This window comes from Corythoichthys intestinalis, chromosome 1 (assembly GCF_030265065.1).
Source record: "Corythoichthys intestinalis isolate RoL2023-P3 chromosome 1, ASM3026506v1, whole genome shotgun sequence".
Taxonomy (NCBI): Eukaryota; Metazoa; Chordata; class Actinopteri; order Syngnathiformes; family Syngnathidae; genus Corythoichthys; species Corythoichthys intestinalis.
This window is the reverse complement of record NC_080395.1, coordinates 69721976-69741197: the sequence shown is the minus strand read 5'-3', so window position 1 is coordinate 69741197 and position 19222 is coordinate 69721976. Positions and strand designations below refer to the sequence as shown.

The following is a 19222-nucleotide window of genomic DNA, read 5'->3' as shown; positions in this document are numbered from 1 at the left end:
AGAAGCTTCCACTTATGCACATTTATTCACAAAAAAATTATTTTTCCACCTTGACCACTCGTCACTCTGGAGCTCAGCAGTTCGCAAACACGCGTTCCCAGACTAACTCCAACATTGTTGTAAGGTCCATGTCAGAGTCACTATCGTCACTGTAGCGTGCCATAGGGCTTTAATTACTTGATATGATTTGGGGAAAACTCCCACGAAGAATAGTCAACAAAAAAGATAAAAGAATATATAAAATATATAAAGAAATAGTAATCCAAATCCGCGTTTTTTCACACTCGAAGATCCAGAAATTAGACCGATCCCATAGCAATGTTGCAGCCGCGATCAGGCCGTCGAATCCACAAAATAGACTGATCTGAAAAGCCGCAGTGGGACTGACGAATCCAGACCATAGACAGATCCGAAACCAATATCGCAGCCGCGGGGGGACCGTCGGATCTAGAAAATAGACGGATCTCAAACTTGATTAAGGATCCAGGAAAAATGTTCGGGTGCCAGTTGTAATGCGTGATAGGTAGATACGTGCATACAGGGACCAAAAAGGGGAGAAGCTTCCACTAATGCACATTTATTCCCATCAGTAATAATTCCACCTTGACCACTGACCTCACTTCCCTTGTTTCCATTTGACTGGAAATTGCATCCAAAAGCAGCACATTATGCCATTTTACTTAGCGAGTTTATGCAGCAATACGCAATTGTTGAACACTCTACACATTTGGAAACATCCCATTTACGTCATCACTGCGAGCCCGAAAAACATGGCGCCAACGATTGGTCAAAATATGTACTAAATATTATAAAATATTGCCATTGATTTAATATTTTATGTGTTTCTAACCACGTATTTATATAAGAGAACAATTGTGGTTTATTAGAGCCTACATGTATTTAAGGTAGAAGAGCCCTTTAAAGAATTTATTTGCAAATCATGGTGGAAAATAAGTATTTGGTCAATACCAAAAGTTCATCTCAATACTTTGTTATGTACCCTATGTTGACAATAATGGAGGCCAAACGTTTTCTGTAACTCTTCACAAGGTTTTCACACACTGTTGCTGGTATTTTGAACCATTCCTCCATGCAGATCTCCTCTAGGGCAGTGATGTTTTGGGGCTGTCATTGGGCAACACGGACTTTCAACTCCCTCCACAGATTTTCTATGGGGTTGAGATCTGGAGACTGGCTAGGCCACTCCAGGACCTTGAAATGCTTCTTATGAAGCCACTCCTTTGTTGCCCTGGCTGTGTGTTTGGGATCATTGTCATGCTGAAAGACCCAGCCACGTCTCATCTTCAATGCCCTTGCTGATGGAAGGAGATTTTCACTCAAAATCTCTAAATACATGGCCCCATTTATTCTTTCCTTTACACAGATCAGTCGTCCTGGTCCCTTTGCAGAAAAATAGCCCCAAAGCATGATGTTTGAACCCCCATGCTTCACAGTGGGTATGGTGTTCTTCGGATGCAATTGAGTATTGTTTCTCCTCCAAACACGACAACCTGTGTTTCTACCAAAAAGTTCTATTTTAGTTTCATCTTACCATAACACATTCTCCCAGTCCTCTTCTGGAAACTCCAAATGCTCTCTGGCGAACCGCAGACAGGTCTGGACTTGTACTGGCTTCAGCAGGGGGACACGTCTGGCCGTGCAGGATTTGAGTCCCTGGCGACGCATTGTGTTCCTGATAGTAGCCTTTGTTACTGTGGTCCCAGCTCTCTGTAGGTCATTCACTAGGTCCCCCCGTGTGGTTCTGGGATTTTTGCTCACCGTTCTTGTTATCATTTTGACGCCACGGGGTGAGATCTTGCATGGAGCCCCAGATCGAGGGTGATTATCAGTGGTCTTGTATGTCTTCCGTTTTCTAATAATTGCTCCCACACATGATTTCTTTACACCAAGCGTATTACCTATGGCATACTCAGTCTTCCCTGCCTGGTGCAGGTCTACAAATTTTTCTCTGGTGTCGTTCGACAGCTCTTTGGTCTTGGCCACAGTGGAGTTTGGAGTGTGACTGACTGAGTTTGGGGACAGGTGTCTTTTATAGCAATAATGAGTTAAAACAGGTGCCATTAATACAGGAACGAGTGGAGCCTCGTTAGACCTCGTTAGAAGAAGTTAGACCTCTTTGACAGCCAGAAGTCTTGCTTGTTGTAGGCGACCAAATACTTATTTTACACTCAATTTGGAAATAAATTCTTTAGAAATCCAACAATGTGATTTTCTGTCCCCCAACCCACATTCTCTCTCATAGTTGAGGTTTACCCGTGTTGGCAATTACAGTCCTCTCATCTTTTCAAGTCGGAGAACTTGCACAACTGGTGGTTGGCTAAATACTTATTTGCCCCACTGTACGTGTAATTTCTATTCTTAATTGTACCTGCAGTATTTATGAAGGATTTGGTGTAGATTTATGGGCCGTTGAACGAATAAATTGAATTATAATGTATTTTTATTTTGAAAAAGCCACTCGACAGTTTCGACATAGAAACCAGTTCCTGGAAAATTAAATTCGTATGTAGAGGTACCAATGTACTTTAAAATAGAACATTACATAAATTTCCTTTTATCTTGTAGGAAATAAATAATAAAATAAATAAAATAAATAATTTAAAAATAAAACAATGTGATTTTCTGTTTTTTTTCCCCACATTCTGTCTCTCATGGTTGAGGTTTACTCATGTTGACAATTACAGGCCTCTCTAATCTTTTCAAGTAGGAGAACTTGCACAATTGGTGGTTGACTAAATACTTATTTGCCCCACTGTATCTGATATCGACTATAGCCGTATGTGGCCGTATATTTGTAGCAACTAGCAACTGGGTATTGTTTGAAGCATCTGTCGGCCGCAGTCAAGTATTATTGTTTTTTTTATTTTATTTAGCAGCATAAGTTGAACAGGACATTTACTCTCGGTCTGTTCCTCATTGTGTCCTGAAGCCCGCGCTGTGTTTTAGTTCTGCTTTACCTGGTATAATTCAATAATCGGAATTTGGGTGTTTGTAAATCGTTCTCGAATCTTCCACGGCCGAATCGCAAATAATCTAAGAATCAGAAATTTTGCACGCCTCTGATAGCAATGCACAAATGCAAGTGGTGCACTCTCTCTGTCTCTGACACACACAATTTAGCTCAGCTTACTTCTCAAGCCCTTTTGGAACAGGTCTCAAATTACCAGGGCATTTCTTTCAGTAAAATACAAAAAGAGTAAAGTAGACGAAGTGAAATGACCAAGGTTTGTTCCTCCCTTTCTCTTGGTAGCATTTGATGCTGTTGTTGCCTTAAACTCTTTGTGTTCGTCTACATGTTTCGTCATCAAATGTTTTATCATGTGCGAGTCATTGAAACTGGGCGATTTAACTCCACTTCTCAAAACTTTCTAGCGGTAAATCTTGCATTCAGCCATTCTACTCGATGGGGTTTCTATGCTGAAATATTCCTACACCGCCAACATCCTGGCTTGTTTTTCCTCCATATGTAAAAGCTGCTTCGTCATTGGTTAAGAGTGGCTATTTGCCCGTTCTTATTGAACTGTAGCAGGCCAATAGCGATAGCTGCTTGGCATGCAAAGTGATCACGTGCCATCACACAACAGACTGTAGTGAGTGTCAGGAGAAAAAAGTCTGCGTTCCAGTGATACCAGTAAATGGTATTGGCGCCCTATTTGTTGGTACTCGCCGATACCACCATTTTAGTGCCATATCGCCCCTCCCCCTGCCGATACTGGTATCAGTGCAATATTACTTTTAACACCATCCAGCTCTGCCCCCTCAGCTGCATCATGACATTGCTCAACGGATTTTGGATTAACTCAGGCTGGCCACTATATGTCAAAATGAATGGCTGTGGCTCTCTTGTGGATTGACACCAGCCTGTCTAATTGCATAAGCACAATAAAAGTGTAACGTGGTTCGGGGTCGGGACCTGGGATTGTGCTTTGTTCTTTGTCAATTTGAGAGAATGAAAAGAAACCCTGTAATTACATTAAATCGGCTCCAACTGTCTTTGCCGCGACTATTTCTCTGTACAAAGACCACTCTGTTAACTTGGAACTATCACAGGCCAGCAAATGACTGGATTCCTTCGAGGAGCTCTCATCTGGTAGAGTCTGATTTGGTGATAGAGTCACATCAGAGATGTTGAAGGCTGCTTCTACCTCTATTGTCCACCAGCTGAAACACTTGTACCAACTCATCTGAGCAGAGAAGTGTCCCAAGAGCGTAAGAACGGTGTCAAGAACAAAGGTTATCGGCGGAATACCTCCAGGTACCAAACAATCACACTGCTCTCCATTTTCGACTAAACCATCACTGCTGTCATTATGAACCGTATTAACCCATTACTCCTCGCTAAAAGCGGGCCATTGGTGGCAGCTTCACTCCCACCCATCCTGGCAGTGAACATTCCGCCACAAAAAGAAGGGAATATCTACAACTCTTATATGCAGCATATAAGGGTTGTAGATATTGCTTCATATGTCTCACTATCAGCTGGAAAAAGACTAAAATCCTATCTCTGTTAGACTTATTTCTGCCAACAGCACAGGTCATCTCCATCAACAGTATGTTGAAGCTGTTTGAAGACTGTCTACCTCAGATCAAAAATTAAATGGTCCTGCACCTAGGATTCTGGCAGATTTCGTCATTTGCTGCCAACCCGTAATACTTTTGAGCGCCTGAAGAGAGTTGGGCACAGTGAGAAGAATAAGATTTCTACCAACATATGCGTCTTCAACATCTGTGTAGTCTCTATAGCCCAAAACATTGGCACTTCGATATAAGAACGCATTGACATACGATCCCTTCGACATCAGACGTAGAAATGACTCGTTATCGACGTACTACCATTTCGACTTAACAAAGGTACCACGATACTCGATTTGCCTCATCCACACAAAGCCTTGAAGCAGCTCAAAGAAGAAGCTGCCCGAGGCATACCCTCCACATCTGCTATTTTAATCAAATAATATATGAGGAGGTATATAGATAGACTGGCTTCTCGACAACCACATCCACAACAATGAAAAGCGAGCGGTGCAGTCTCCTCAGCCATGCGGCCAGACCAGATGACAGAGTTCTGACCGAACAGAACAGAGAACAGAGAAAATATGCACCTGCATCTGTTGAGGAAAGCATCTCCGAAGCTGACAGTCGTATCTCCCGCCAGCATGCGAAATGTCGTCGTTTTCCCTGCGCCATTGACACCAAGTAGGCCAAAACACTGGTAGGTTAATGGCAGGTTATTTATATACATAAGAGAGAGTGAGAGAGAAGAGAGTGAGAGATACATTTAAAAGTGTTGAATGTCACTTTTGTGATGCAATGTCAGTGGCTCAACAATTATGCAGTTATGGTTTCCTGACGTTTGCAAGGTTTCTGCCTGACGACAGACTCATTTCCGGTTTCAAACATTATAATTGTTAGACAAATAATTCATTCTGAAAACGAAAACACTCCCCACGCTTCTATTTATATTCTAATACCTCTTTATTTAAGTTATACGACGTGCCTTGTGTGTTACTCAGGCTATGTCTACACCTGGAAGAGCTTTTTTCTTATTTTCAAACCGAGGATCCTGCCCTAATACGTCAGGAAAAAATAATTACGTCCACACCAGCACGTTTGTAGAAAAAAAAAGTTTTCACAGCCAACCACATTCATTAATTTTTAAGTAAATTCATACAATGGGCGAAAAATGATTGTCCAAAATACCCCCATCCATCACATGCGTTCTTCAATCTGAAGCACTGCAAGAGTTTGTAAATAAATGTAAGCACAATAGCACCTTATTTTTTCCAAATATAAACATTGGTCTGATGTGTGAAGTAGGGACAAAGTTTGTCCCAGTCAGGGACGTTTCCAGTTAATTCTTCAGTTATGTTGCAAGAAAGGGCCTCCGCCTCCTGTCAAGGAGGGGAGATCATTACCTTCGAGCCTATGGTAGAGGCTCTTCAGGGTCAAGTTCAAAGACCTCTACATTGGAAGTCTCAAAATTTGATGTTGGTTAAGATGTTATACAATTTGAATTTGTTTATTGTTACATTTATTGCCCCTCCCCCCTATGTTTTTAAGGTGAAATGGGAGCACACCAGGATGTTTAAGAGGCTTAAAGGGATATCTATAAATGCAAGTTAGCCTATTAAAAATTGTGTCATTTAATACAAATGGAGTACTCAACCCTATTCAGAGGTAATATTCTGACAAAACTTAGAAAAGACAAAATACAAATAGCCTTTCAACAAAAAACACATCTTGATGACATTGAACATACCAAACCGAAAAAGTCAGGCTAAAAATATGTCTATTTTTCTTCACATGTGTCGGGAAGGTGAAGAGGAGTAGCAATTCCTATTTCCGTAGCAATAAACTATGAACATGTCAGAAATAAAAGATAAAGAAGGGAGAATATAGGGCAAATTAACAAGCCTTCTTAATATATATGTTCCCCCTGGCAGTGATTGGTTATTTTATAAATATATATCTGAACTGATGGTGGCAAAAAATCAAGGGTCTATGATCGGTGACTTCAACATAAGATTAAATCCAAAATTAGACACCTCAAAAGAAAAATCGGACAAAAGACACATTACAAAAGAACTTACAACTTACATGAAAGAGATGGGAATAGTGAACGTATGGAGAGAAATGAATCCGACAGGCAAAGATTAAAATGACAATGAAGAGGTAACGCCACCCATAATGTGGGATGCATTGAAGGCTGTCATTGGGGGCCAGATAATAGCTATGTCTTCCAATGAGAAAAAAACTTAGCAAAAACTTGATACTCTAGAGCAGGGGTCGGGAACCTATGGCTCGCGAGCCGCATCTGGCTCGCAAACAAATCTTTAGTTAAAGGGAAAAAAAAAAAAAACTTTGTTATGCTTCTTTGCCCATTGCGCAAAACGGCGATGATCCCCGGCGACTAGAAAGCCAGTTCGCAGTTATTTTAGTGGGAAAGTGGCAAACATACATGTCGTTGCGTCTATCGATCTATTTATCTGTCTATCAGTCGCATTGGCAACGCGGATGAGGCAGACACTGATTGAGTGGGGTCGCCGTATTTTGCTGTCAAAAAGAGTGCGCATGTGCGTCGTAATTTTCCCACGGTTTTTGTTTCGTTTTCCCCGCTAATTTTAGAAACCCTTTTGAGAAGATGGCAAAAAGAAAAAAGACGAAGAGTACCATACTTTTCAGCAGGAATGGACAGAGGAATTTGCCTTTGCGGAGATAGCAGGTTCTGCGGTGTGTCTAATATGCAATGATAAAATTGCATCGATGAAAAGGTCAAATATAAAGCGTCACTTTTACACGCGCCATACTACATTTGCATCGAAATATCTGGCGGGGGACAACAGGATGAAAGCATGTCAAGAGCTTCTTACAAGAGTGCTAGCGAGTCAGTAGCAACTCTGTGTTTGGACCAAACAAGGTGACTGGAATTCGGCTAGCTTTGCTGGCGCTTTAGCAATTGTGAGAAGCGGGAAGCCATTCACAGATGGGGAGTACGCCAAAGCATTCATGCTTGATGTTGCCATTGAACTTTTTGACGACTTTTCGATAAAGACAAGATTATTCAATGGATAAAAGACATGCCCCTGTCACCAAGAACTGTTCACGATCATACCATCATGATGTCAAATCAAATCAATTCATTAACGCATGAAGGACATACAGTGGGGAGAAGAAGTATTTGATACACTGCCGATTTTGCTGGTTTGCCCACTTGCAAAGCATGTAGAGGTCTGTAATTTGTATCATAAGTTCTCTTCAACAATGAGGGATGGAATCTAATACAAAAAAACAGAAAATCACGTGTAAGATTTTTTAATAGTAAATTTGCATTTAATTGCATGAAATAAGTATTTGATACATCACAAAAATCTAACTTAATATTTGGTACAGAAACTTTTGTTTGCTATTACAGATAACAAACGTTTCCTGTAGTCCTTGACAAGGTTTGCACACACTGCAGCAGGGATTTTGGCCCACTCCTCCATGAAAGATCTTCTCCAGAGCCTTCAGGTTTCGGGGCTGCTGCCGGGCAACACGGACTTTCAGTTGCCTCCATAGATTTTCTATTGGGTTCAGATCTGGTGATCGGCTAGGCCACTCCAGGACCTTAAGATGCTTCTTACGGAGCCACTCTTAGCCTTGGTTGTGTGCTTTGGGTCGTTGTCATGCTGGAAGACCCAGCCATGACCCATCTTCAGGGCTCTCACTGAAGGAAGGAGGTTGTCTGCCAAGATCTGGCGATACATAGCCCCATCCATCCTCCCCTCAATACGGTGCAGTTGTCCTGTACCCTTGGCAGAGAAGCAGCCCCAAAAAATGATGTTTCCTCCTCCATGTTTCACGGTTGGGATGGTGTTCTTGGGGTTGTACTCATCCTTCTTTTTCCCCCAAACACGACGAGCCAAGTTTAGACCAAAAAGTTCAATTTTGGTCTCATCCGACCACATGACCTTCTCCCATTGCTCCTCTAGATCATCCAGATGGTCAGTGGCTAACTTCAGACGTGTCTGGACATGCACTGGCTTCAGCAGGGGGACGTTGCGTGTCTGTAGGATTTTAATCCATGACGGCGTAATGTGTTTCTGATGGTTTTCTTCGAGACTGTGATTCCAGCTCTCTTCAGGTCAATGACCAGGTCCTGCCGTGTAGTTCTAGGCTGATCCCTCACCTTCCTCATGATCAGTGATGCCCCACAAGGTGAGAGCTTGCATGGAGCCCCAGAATGAGGTAGATTGACCGTCAACTTGAACTTCTTCCATTTGCTAATAATCGCTCCAACAGTTGTTACCTTCTCACCAAGCTGCTTGCTTATTTTCCTGTAGCCCATCCCAGCCTTGTGCAGGTCTATTATTTTAGCCCTGATGTCCTTACGCAGCTCTTTGGTCTTGGCCATTGTGGAAAGGTTGGAGTTTGTTCGTTTGAGCATGTGTGAAGAGGTGTCTTTTATACAAGTAACAAGTTCATACAGGTGCAGTTACTTCCGGTAATGAGTGAAGAACAGGTGGGGTTCTTAAAAAAGAACTAAGAGCTGAAATATTTTCTAGTTGGTAATGTATCAAATACTTATTTCATGCAGTTAAATACAAATTTATTATTTAAAAATTATACAATGTGATTTTCTGGATTTTTGTATTAGATTCCGTCCCTCACAGTTGAAGAGAACTTATGACACAAATTACAGACCTCTACATGGCTTGCAAGTGGGAAAACCAGCTAAATCGGCAATACTTGTTCTCCCTACTGTAAATTCGGCTCCATTATTTTCACTCGCTTTGGATGAGTCAACAGGCGTAAGCAATTTATCACACTTCAGCGTGATCTCAAGGTGTGTTGTCGGTGACACACTACATGAGGAAAGTCTGGCAGTTTTGGCTATGCTAAAAAGCTAAGGGACAACAAGAGGGGAGGATTTATTCAAGTCCTTCATTGAGTTCGCTAAAGAAAAAAATCTACCAATGGACAAACTGGTTTCGGTGTGCACTGATGGTGCTCAGTGTATGGTTGGAAAAAACAGAGGATTCGTGTCGTTTCTTCGTGAACATGAAAAAAGATGTATCCTAAGTTTCTCAATGTCTGCATGACACTTAGCCTCATCAAGAAGTATCAACCAGACTACAAAGCCATCAGCAACACCAGGCAGCACCAGAAGTCGCATCAATGGTAAGTAATACTCATCATTGATTAGCAACAGCATAACAATGTTATTAAAAAGAATCCAGAGACTTATTGTACTCTAAAAATGTTGAAATTACATAAAATGCACACATTACTCGTATTTTTAGTTTTAAACATATTGTATGGCTCTCACGAAATTACATTTTAAAAAATGTGGTGTTTATGGCTCTCAGCCAAAAAGGTACCTGACCCCTGCTCTAGAGGAAAAGTTGGAAGATCTCCAAAAAGTACATTCAAGAACATTAAAGACGAAACTGCATCCAAAATAAAAAATGTGAACAAAGAACTAGATGTAATGAACTCGCAAGAAATTCAGAAAAAAAAATGTGCTGGAGGGAAGTCAATAAAACTTTTATCATACAAAGTTAGAAAACGGCAACCTGAGAGAAGTATGAATAAAATAAGTAACCCTATAACTAATAAAATAGTAACCTGAGAAAAACACAAAGATGCTTTCAGAAGTACTATGAAGAACTATATTCTGAACTACAACCAAATAATAATACACAGATCCAAGAACTTTTAGTTCACCTCCAACTACCACATTTAACAGATGAACTAAATAAGAAAATAGCAGCAAAAATAACAGAATAGGAACTAAGATTAGCAATTGGGAAATTATTAACTCATTCACTCCCAGCCATTTTCACTGGAGCAAGGCCCTTCGCTCCCAGCAGTTTTACTAGATTTTGACTGATTTTGCAAGGCTCACAGAAAATTCTGTTCTATTGCTATATAAACATGGAGCCCAACAAAAGAAAGATTGGACTCTCTTATTTCAGCAGAAAAAAAGATGGTTCATATCTTTTTCCATTCTTTAGAAATCAGCATTAGAAAATAGCTTAATTTCAGCAGTTTTCCAATTTCTGATGAAAAAACAGAGAAATTTGACTTTTTGTAAAAGCATAGATTTCAAACATAATTTTGACTTTAACACAGCTATATTTCACTTTTGTGACATGCCAAACATCTGAATAATGTTTTCGTTCTACAAAATAACATAAACAACAAGACAAATAGAGCTTTTGATCACAAAGTAACAATTTATTTTCACATAACTAAACTACTGAACTGTTGAACTATTTGCGCACGTAACAATGGGGAAGGCTCTCGGCTGCTCCCGGTTGAATGAGGTGGCTCCCAGTAATCTGATGAGTCTGTATCACGATCGGTCTCACTTTTTTCATCCTCTTCATCGTTGGTCTCAACCTCGGACTAAGGAGTAATGCAACGTGAGGTCCGCATAACGCGTTGTGGCTGTCACCGTCTGTCTCATCAAGATAGATTTTTTTAAATCCTTCTTTGACGATGGTTTCATTTTCTTTTCAAAACACTCCTCCAGTGTCGTTTTCCTTTTTTTCCCGATCGTTCTCCACATTTTTCTCACGCGTCTTTACAAGATCCCTCCAACTTCCGTTTCCTGATTATTTTTCTTCACTTCCTTTCTTTGCCCGAGGTGAGTTCTTACAAAAGGCGCTACTGCCCTCCCGCCCCAGAATAGCCCCCACCACCAGTAAGTGCTGCTGTGAGCCACATCAATTTACATTAAATTTCTTTGCCTAACAGCGTTTTCGACACACGTACTGATTAGCAACAGGCTAGCAGCAGTAGTTGTAGTAAATAATATGAAAGATCATAATTACAATAATCATCGTAATATCAATAGCAAAGGCAACAAGTCGTTTCATGCGCCAGATTTTGGGTTTCGTATTTTTAGAGCATATACCTTCCATGAGACACATACCTTCCACGAGATAGCGGCAGCATGACTACACGAATGCCCCAGACCCGCGAAACATGTACAGCCTGCAGTTTGGACGTCTTACTCCGGTGTTGCCAGCACCCATGGTTTGTGGTACGGAGCATTAAGGCACTGGCTTGGTTCTACATCCGCCTTCATGAAAATAAAATTCCCGTGTTCATGTATGAGGACACATGCAGCTTTGTGGTTTGTAGGTACAGAATTGCATCGGAGCTTTTCAGGTTCCTGATGGCATTTCCATCCACTGCCGTAGGGAGACAATAAAATACGATAATATTCTACTTGTAGTAACCTTCGGCCATTTCTCTATGTTGTCTTCCGATGTCGAGATGACAGAATGAATCCAAATCGTGAGTTTTCAGAGTTTTTAGTGAGTGATGCCACTCCATGTCTATCACCCCAGGAGGAAGCCTCTTCTGAAGACGGTACACAAGTCCCGTCTCATTAGACCATAGGACATGGTTCCAGTAATCCATGTGCTTTGTTGACATGTCTTTAATAAACTGTTTGCGGGCTTTCTTGTGTACCATCTTCAGAAGAGGCATCCTCCTGAGGTGGTAGCCATGCACACCGATTTGATGTAGAGTGTGGCGTATGGTCTGAGCACTAACAGGCTGACACCCCCACCTCTTCAATCTCTGCAGAAATCCTGACAGCACTACTGTAACGAGTCACATGACATTTTGGAGGAAAAATGACAAGCATTACTCAATTTGGACATTTAGGGATGTACTTTTTTCAAAGGGGTGTACTCACTTTTGTTGCCAGGGGTTTAGATATTAATGGCTATATTTTGAGTTATTTTAAGGGGCAAATAAATTAACTCTTTTATATAAACTGCACACAGACTACTTTTCATTGTGTCAAAGTGTCATTTTGTCAGTGTTGTCCCATGAAAAGATATACCATAATTTACGGAATATAAAGCGCACCCGTGTATAATGCGCACCCCAAATTTACTTGTAAAAGCTAGGGAAAATTATTGTACTCGTTTATAACGTGCACCCTAATTTTAGCACCAATAAATAGAAGAATACAAGAAAACAGCTCGTGTACAGATACAGAAATGTAATTTCACTGACTGGTGAAACACAGCACAAGCATAGCACATTGGTAGTTCAAAACATTACCATAAACTGACAATATTTACGGTAATAATGATTTGACAACTTCTCCAACTTACCAGAATCTAGGAGAAAACGCAACAGATGTGACTTTTCTTTTAAAGGCTGCTGTATAACTTGCTCGTTTCATCATGATGAATAAATGTTTCATCCATGGATTGATACGGTAAAATAAAAGTGGGGACTGAAGTCGGAAAATGGAAAAAGCGCATCGCTGTGGAATGTAATAAGAGGAACTATTGTTATTTGGGTTGAGTTTCCCGAGGGACCGATATAGTTGATGGACACAGGAACTCTGTTTTACGTTTGTTATGGTCCGAGTTGCAATAAACGTTGACTCAAATGAGTTCAAGAAACTAAATTCTGTGCTTTCTGAAGAGTAAAATAAAAAGCAGATTTTAACAGAGACGAAATCATTCGACCAATTAGTGTGGTATTACCGAAACAAAATGGTGACGTCATGTACCGTAATGGTAGGCAACGGATCGCCGCATACGTTTTCTTCAACACAACATGGCCATGTAAAGAAAAAATCTGTCTTTAGATATATATATATATTTGAATATATATATTTATGTGTCCATCCATGTACCCGTGTATAATGCGCACCCATGATTTTATCAGTTGGGAAAAAAAGCGCGCGCTATATTTGGGAAATTACGGTACTTAAATATTCTCACGAAAGTTTGAAAATCTTTAAGAGCTTGGAGGCTTATAAATACTTCGTTGCTGGTTGGGTGAAACGGGTCCTCCTCCACGAAAATTCGGCAGGAATCTATCTTGTGCTTGGAAAGGTGAGTTACTAAATTTTCAATTCAAAATCTTTTGTTCTTGCTAACATCCACTGTCAAGTCTAATTTATTTCATGTCATTTGTCAATGGAGCTAGGGCTTTTAATGTTTAGATGGTTTAGCGATAGCACTCTCACTACATACATACATGTATGTTGTCGGCGATTAGCCTAGCAATGATCTTAATTGTGGTTGTCAGCCCAAAACCCTCTAAATATATATTAAATGCATCTTACCAGATATAAAATGACTACTACATAATCTGTGGTAATCGTTTGGAGCCCAGTTTTCTCGTCGAATTGCAGCAGCCCATCTCGCTCTCTCCTCTCCGGGTCTCTCGGAATCCGGTAGAACTTCAAGTCTCTCCGTCTATCTTCTCTGTTATTGCAACCGACCGCCACACACGCCTTCACCATTTTGATTATTAATGTTAACGAGCAGAAAAACACGCCGTAAATAGGAGGAATGTACGTAGCCATAACAGGTAAACACGATGTGTTGACGGACAATTGGGCGGCACCAGTCAGGAGGCCGGAGTTGTGACGTCACGTGGGTAGGGTCTATTCTCGCTCCCAGAATACGCAGTGCTTGAGACGTAGGACAATAACAGGACTGATTGCTATGGGAACGTACACATACCCAAGGAACCTTGCTAAAAGCAGTATTAAAATTGCTAATAAAATCGTTAAGGATTACCATATTGGCCCAAATATAAGACGATGTTTTTTTGCATTGAAAACAGATTGAAAAAGCGGGGGTCGTTTTATTCGCGGTCTAGACGTTATACCCATTCACGACGCTAGATAGCGCCAGATATCAATGAAGCGATGTTCTGTCATGATCTCAGCGGTCTAGACATTATACCCATTCACGACGCTAGATGGCTCCAGATATCATTGAAGCGATGTTCTGTCATGACATCTCAGATATCTTAAGTTTAACCAGTTGGCATTACTTTATTGCAATGTTTTTCCTAATTCAGATTTGTTTCAAGACTAAAATTACAGTTAGACTTCACTTTGATGGTTAACAGTTATTGCAATTTTGTTGTTTTATCACAATAGATTGGTTTATTTACATTTCAAAAACCAGAAGTCATTCATTTACAAATGTGATTCCACTTAGGTTTACAGATTTAAATGTTCAGATATTAAGATTTGAATGAGGCAAAATAACATGCTTTTTCTCTCAAATATATTGTTATAATCATTCGTTTCAGATGTACTGTAATTTTTTTCTGTATAAAATATAATTTGGTGTTCAAAGAGTCTTTTTTTATAAACTCGAGTCTTGAAAAAGTCATATAATCAGGGCCTTCTTATATTTGGGCCAATACGGTATTTTAGATGCATATATGTTATATTTTTCTTGTAGAGTATTCGACGAGGAATACGATAGACCCATTAATAGACTTTTTTGGAAAAATCACCATTTCTTTAAGTAGTCACATCAATAATGAGGTGGCCTGTGAAAATCAACGTAAAACAACTCCCCTCAATGCACTGTTTGAAAGCCCCACTCGTCACAGATGAGGCTGCAGCTGAGTTGGGGATCATCGATCTTTGTGAGGAGGATCAGCTTGAAAGCTGTATTAAAGGAAGGGACCATTGAGGTCTGGAAAAGTGTGCCAATGGAAAAATACCCCAACGTCAAACAGGCTGCGCTTAAGATACTGTCAATGTTTGGGTCAACGTACATCTGCGAGTCTGTGTTTTCTACCCTTAAACATGTTAAAGGGGAAGTCCAGATTTTTTGACATCAGGCTTAAACGTCAAGTTAGGGGGGGGGGTTAATTAGTCAGTGGAGTAGATTTCGAAATATTACGTAGCGTTTGTTAGCATTTTATTATGTTTCGGGGCTCCGGTGTGGCTATGCTAATGCAAGTCAATGTGCCCAATTAGCATGCTAATAAACAGTGATATTCACAGATCTAACACAGTCAAATAAATTGAAAACGCAGCACAATTAACAAAAATCCCCTGCAGCCAAAAAAGATGTCGCACAAAACTGCCGTAATTTATTTAATTCTGCGGGACTATTGTTTCATATGCGTAATAACACTCCACTAGAGAGCAGTGCTACGGCCACTTATCTTCACGTCAGTCTGCACTTCTAAAGGTTCACGAAAGGACGTCAGCATGGTGAAATGTGCTTTTAGAACTTGTGGAAACATACAGAAGAAATGGACAAAAGAAAGTGTCCACCGCTTCCCTGTGAAGAACGACTTTCAACTTTGGTTACTCTCTGCTGGATATGACATTCACACACCGGTGGAAAAAGGACTAAAATGGCGAATTTGCAGCAAGCATTTCGCAACAACCGATATCAGGAAAACATTTTGTGGCTATTCTCTCCTGAAACCAAATGCTGTGCCTTCGACTGCCCAAACAGCTTCAAGATCTTCTGATAAACAGGTAAAAAAAAAAAAAGTCATGTATGGAAATATATCGCATATCCACTTTTACTAGGTGTTGGTGTACATGCACGCCAAAAGCGAGCTACTTGTAACAAACATCGGACATATTTATGGTTCGTGTTTTTAAATAGGAAACAACGATCAACTTTCATATAACCATCCCAAATACAGTAAATTATTCCAATTTGGGTCGGGTTCGGTTTACAAATGGTTCGCAATTGGTTTACGTTGTGCCGTTCGTAACTTCGTAGGGTGATCTTTTGCCCTGTTATGTCCTCGCGCGTCCCGAGTAGTTTTCTAAATTCATGTAAATGCTGCTGCTTTTTCTGCCTGCGTTCTACTGTCTCTTTATAAAACTCGGACATCCGCAAATGTGTTGAACTTCAACTATTACTTCTTGAATTACAAATGGCCCCCTTGAACACTTGATTTAAAAACTTGAAGTGGCGTAATTTGCGAACTATAATCCGCTATGTTTTTCCCTCATTTTAAATCCTGTTGCGTATACTCCAGTGTTGCTTATTTGTTGGGTGAATTGAAAATGTGTCCAAGCTAGAGTTCTGTAACTTATACTGTAAATATACTTGCTTTTGGCACTTTCTTTCTGAATCATCCTATATTATAGTATAATTAGTGTATAGATATTATAATTTAAGTAACTCGAGGCCGGGTCAAGTTTCCCCTTTTTTTTGGAAATCTAAATATTGTCACTCTACCTATAGTCCCCCCCCCCCCCCCCCATTCAGGCATTTATTTAAAATGTTATTGTTTGCGTAAAAGCAGAACTGTATTTGTAAATATTAATGTAAATGCCTGAAATGACATGAAAAAAAAACAAAACGATCAGCTAGCTCTCTCTTTTGTATGATAAGCCTTACTAAGCCAAGCATTTGTTCATACTTGTGATAATGAAATATAGGTAAGATCTGCTGTACCACAGGCCATGCCAGTGAAGGATACCACATCAACATCAGGCCAGCCGAGGACAATTCAACAATCATCACGAGTAAGTGATCATCTCGTAATAATTGCCACACGAGATTAGGGTTGGGAACCTCTGGGTGCCTCACGATACGATACGATTTGCGATACAAGACTTATGATAAAGATGATCTCACAAAACGGTGATACAACAATTATCGATACATTGGTCAGGAAGTGCTACTAGGATATTAAAAAAAAAATAATAATAAACAGAGAAACTGATTGGACCTCTACTAGAGATCCAATCAGTTCGAAGAGGGAGGGATGGCAGTGGACAGTTATTCGCTGCCAGCCAGCTTTCCACTTCAAATGGATTGTACGTATATGGCTGGCAATGAGCTCGATTTGGGGCATTTCACATCATTTCCAGTTTATTTTCGATCACTTCCTTTTAACGGGTCACTTCCTGTTGATTTAGGCTTACTGACCACTCAAAAATGTCCCCAAACAGTTAGGAAGCAACTCCAATGCAACAGGAAGTAACCTGTAAAATGCCCTAAAATGAACAAGAAATGACCTGTAAATGACATGCTCTGGTTTCAGTGCCATTGACGGTGCTCGATGTCCAGTCCACTCAAAATGAATTGCATGTCTAGTGCCGTCAATGGCAGCCATTGAGCGAACATAGACACTCATCTAATCAAAGATTTTCTTTATTTTAGAATTTTAAACAGTGACACCTTTTGAACACTGGCCAGGGCAAGGGTGGATCAGTTGATACAAATCACTGTTGTTTCCAGAGAAGGGTCATTTAACTCTAATCAGAATATTTTTTTGAGCATTGAGGTCCACATTTGGCATTCGCATTCACACTAGCAAGCATCTTAAATATTTGCAAATGCAAGGCTACCTTGGCTTTGTCAGAAAATTAAGTAGACGACATTTTTACATATTCCTGTATGTGAATTGAGGTGCAACGTTATGACACCACCTCTCATTTACTCTACTTACTTACTTCTATTTTACGCTATAAATCTCTATAGCTTTATGTCCTGATAATTATGCTTTAGTGTTTGTTAACTGCTCAGTATGGTTGTGTAATGTGATCGAATTGTGCGCGTTTTGACAAAATTAAGAAGATAGAAAAAAACAGCTCAGAGTCCCAACACAGCTGAAGGTTGATCTCCTCTCCATCTCAGTCACATGGGTGGACTTCAATCAGGATCATTTCCACCAGCTCTTGGCCACAGAATTCCTCAGGGCACTGACGTACGTAAGTAGGAAACTGCAGCTAAGGGAGTACTGCATTTGCAAATATTCAAATTCTATTTGCAACTCTAAAGAGTGCCCCCCCCCTTTACACTCAGGCAGCGACCCCTCTGCTTGATTGCTTGTTTGAGTGGTCTATTGTTTGACAAAGCCAAGGTAGTCCTGCATTTGCAAACATTCAGATGCTAATTGTACCGATCCACCTGAGTTTGGTATAGGGGTCATCTAATGACTTTCTGGTCTTTCTTTATAGCCAAAAACACAACCCCCCAAAAAACACAATCCATCTGCACTTCTAGTGTTTTAAATATATATCACTTTTTGGTGGGAGTATATCGATAACCTTTTGGGCTACAGACTATCACTATATATCATCTTTTCTATATATTGTCACACCTCTAGACATGCATCCTGTTTGTTTAGCCTCTTCAACTATGAGAGATAGATTGACATTCCGAAACACTGAAGGACTAGACCTTTTACACGCTACTACACTATTTACAACACTAATAGCTCACTTGATTTCTGATTGAATTAGAAGCAATTTTCCAAACTTTTATTTTAATGCAGTAGAAAATGTTATCCTCTGCCATTGACATCCCTAGTCCATTACACATACATAATATAAATGCAATTTTAGTTTTGTTTGAAACAAAAGTACACGATGATCGACAGGAGCAAATTTTTGACTAAGTTGTTGCCTCATCAGGACACCAGATAGATTAAATCTTTTTGGTTTACTGCATTTTTTGGCTGAACATGAAAATACTGCATTATTATTATTTTTTTTTCTGATACTAGGGTTTGCCTTATTCCGTGGTGCGGTTGTGTCTATAACACTGGTGTATTATCATGACATATCTAACAAGCTACTTTTTGTTGTGACCTGTAAGTGACCCGGAGGTATACCACAGTACGATGCTGAAGTACACCCAAAAGAGGCTCCACTTTGTCTATAACTCTATGAAGGCAAGGACACTGATGTCTGTTATGGACCACAATGAAAATGTCGGGCGCCAGCAACAGATGAACGCTGATGGTAGGCTTACTCATACGTCATGGACCAAATTGAAATCTGTCAACATTTGTCCCATTACAATTGCACGCTACCTTTCTTATCGTGTACATATCTCTATCAAATTTACTCTATTAGGCACTTTGAAATACAGCTTGGAGTTTCCAAAGCAAACAAAAAGATGGGTTGCCCGAGCTGTTACGAGCCAACAACGCAGACAGAGAG

The 19222-nt window shown here is 40.2% G+C and overlaps 1 protein-coding gene across 1 annotated transcript in view; it reads right to left on the bottom strand.

Moving 5' to 3' along the window:
• LOC130912442 (phospholipid-transporting ATPase ABCA1-like) overlaps positions 1-19222 on the bottom strand; it is a 383631-nt gene that overhangs the window by 56718 nt on the left and 307691 nt on the right. Inside the window, exon 42 of the mRNA XM_057830543.1 lies at positions 5124-5230. Within this exon, the coding sequence (XP_057686526.1) occupies positions 5124-5230 (107 nt within the window). The remainder of the gene's footprint in view (positions 1-5123; positions 5231-19222) is intronic.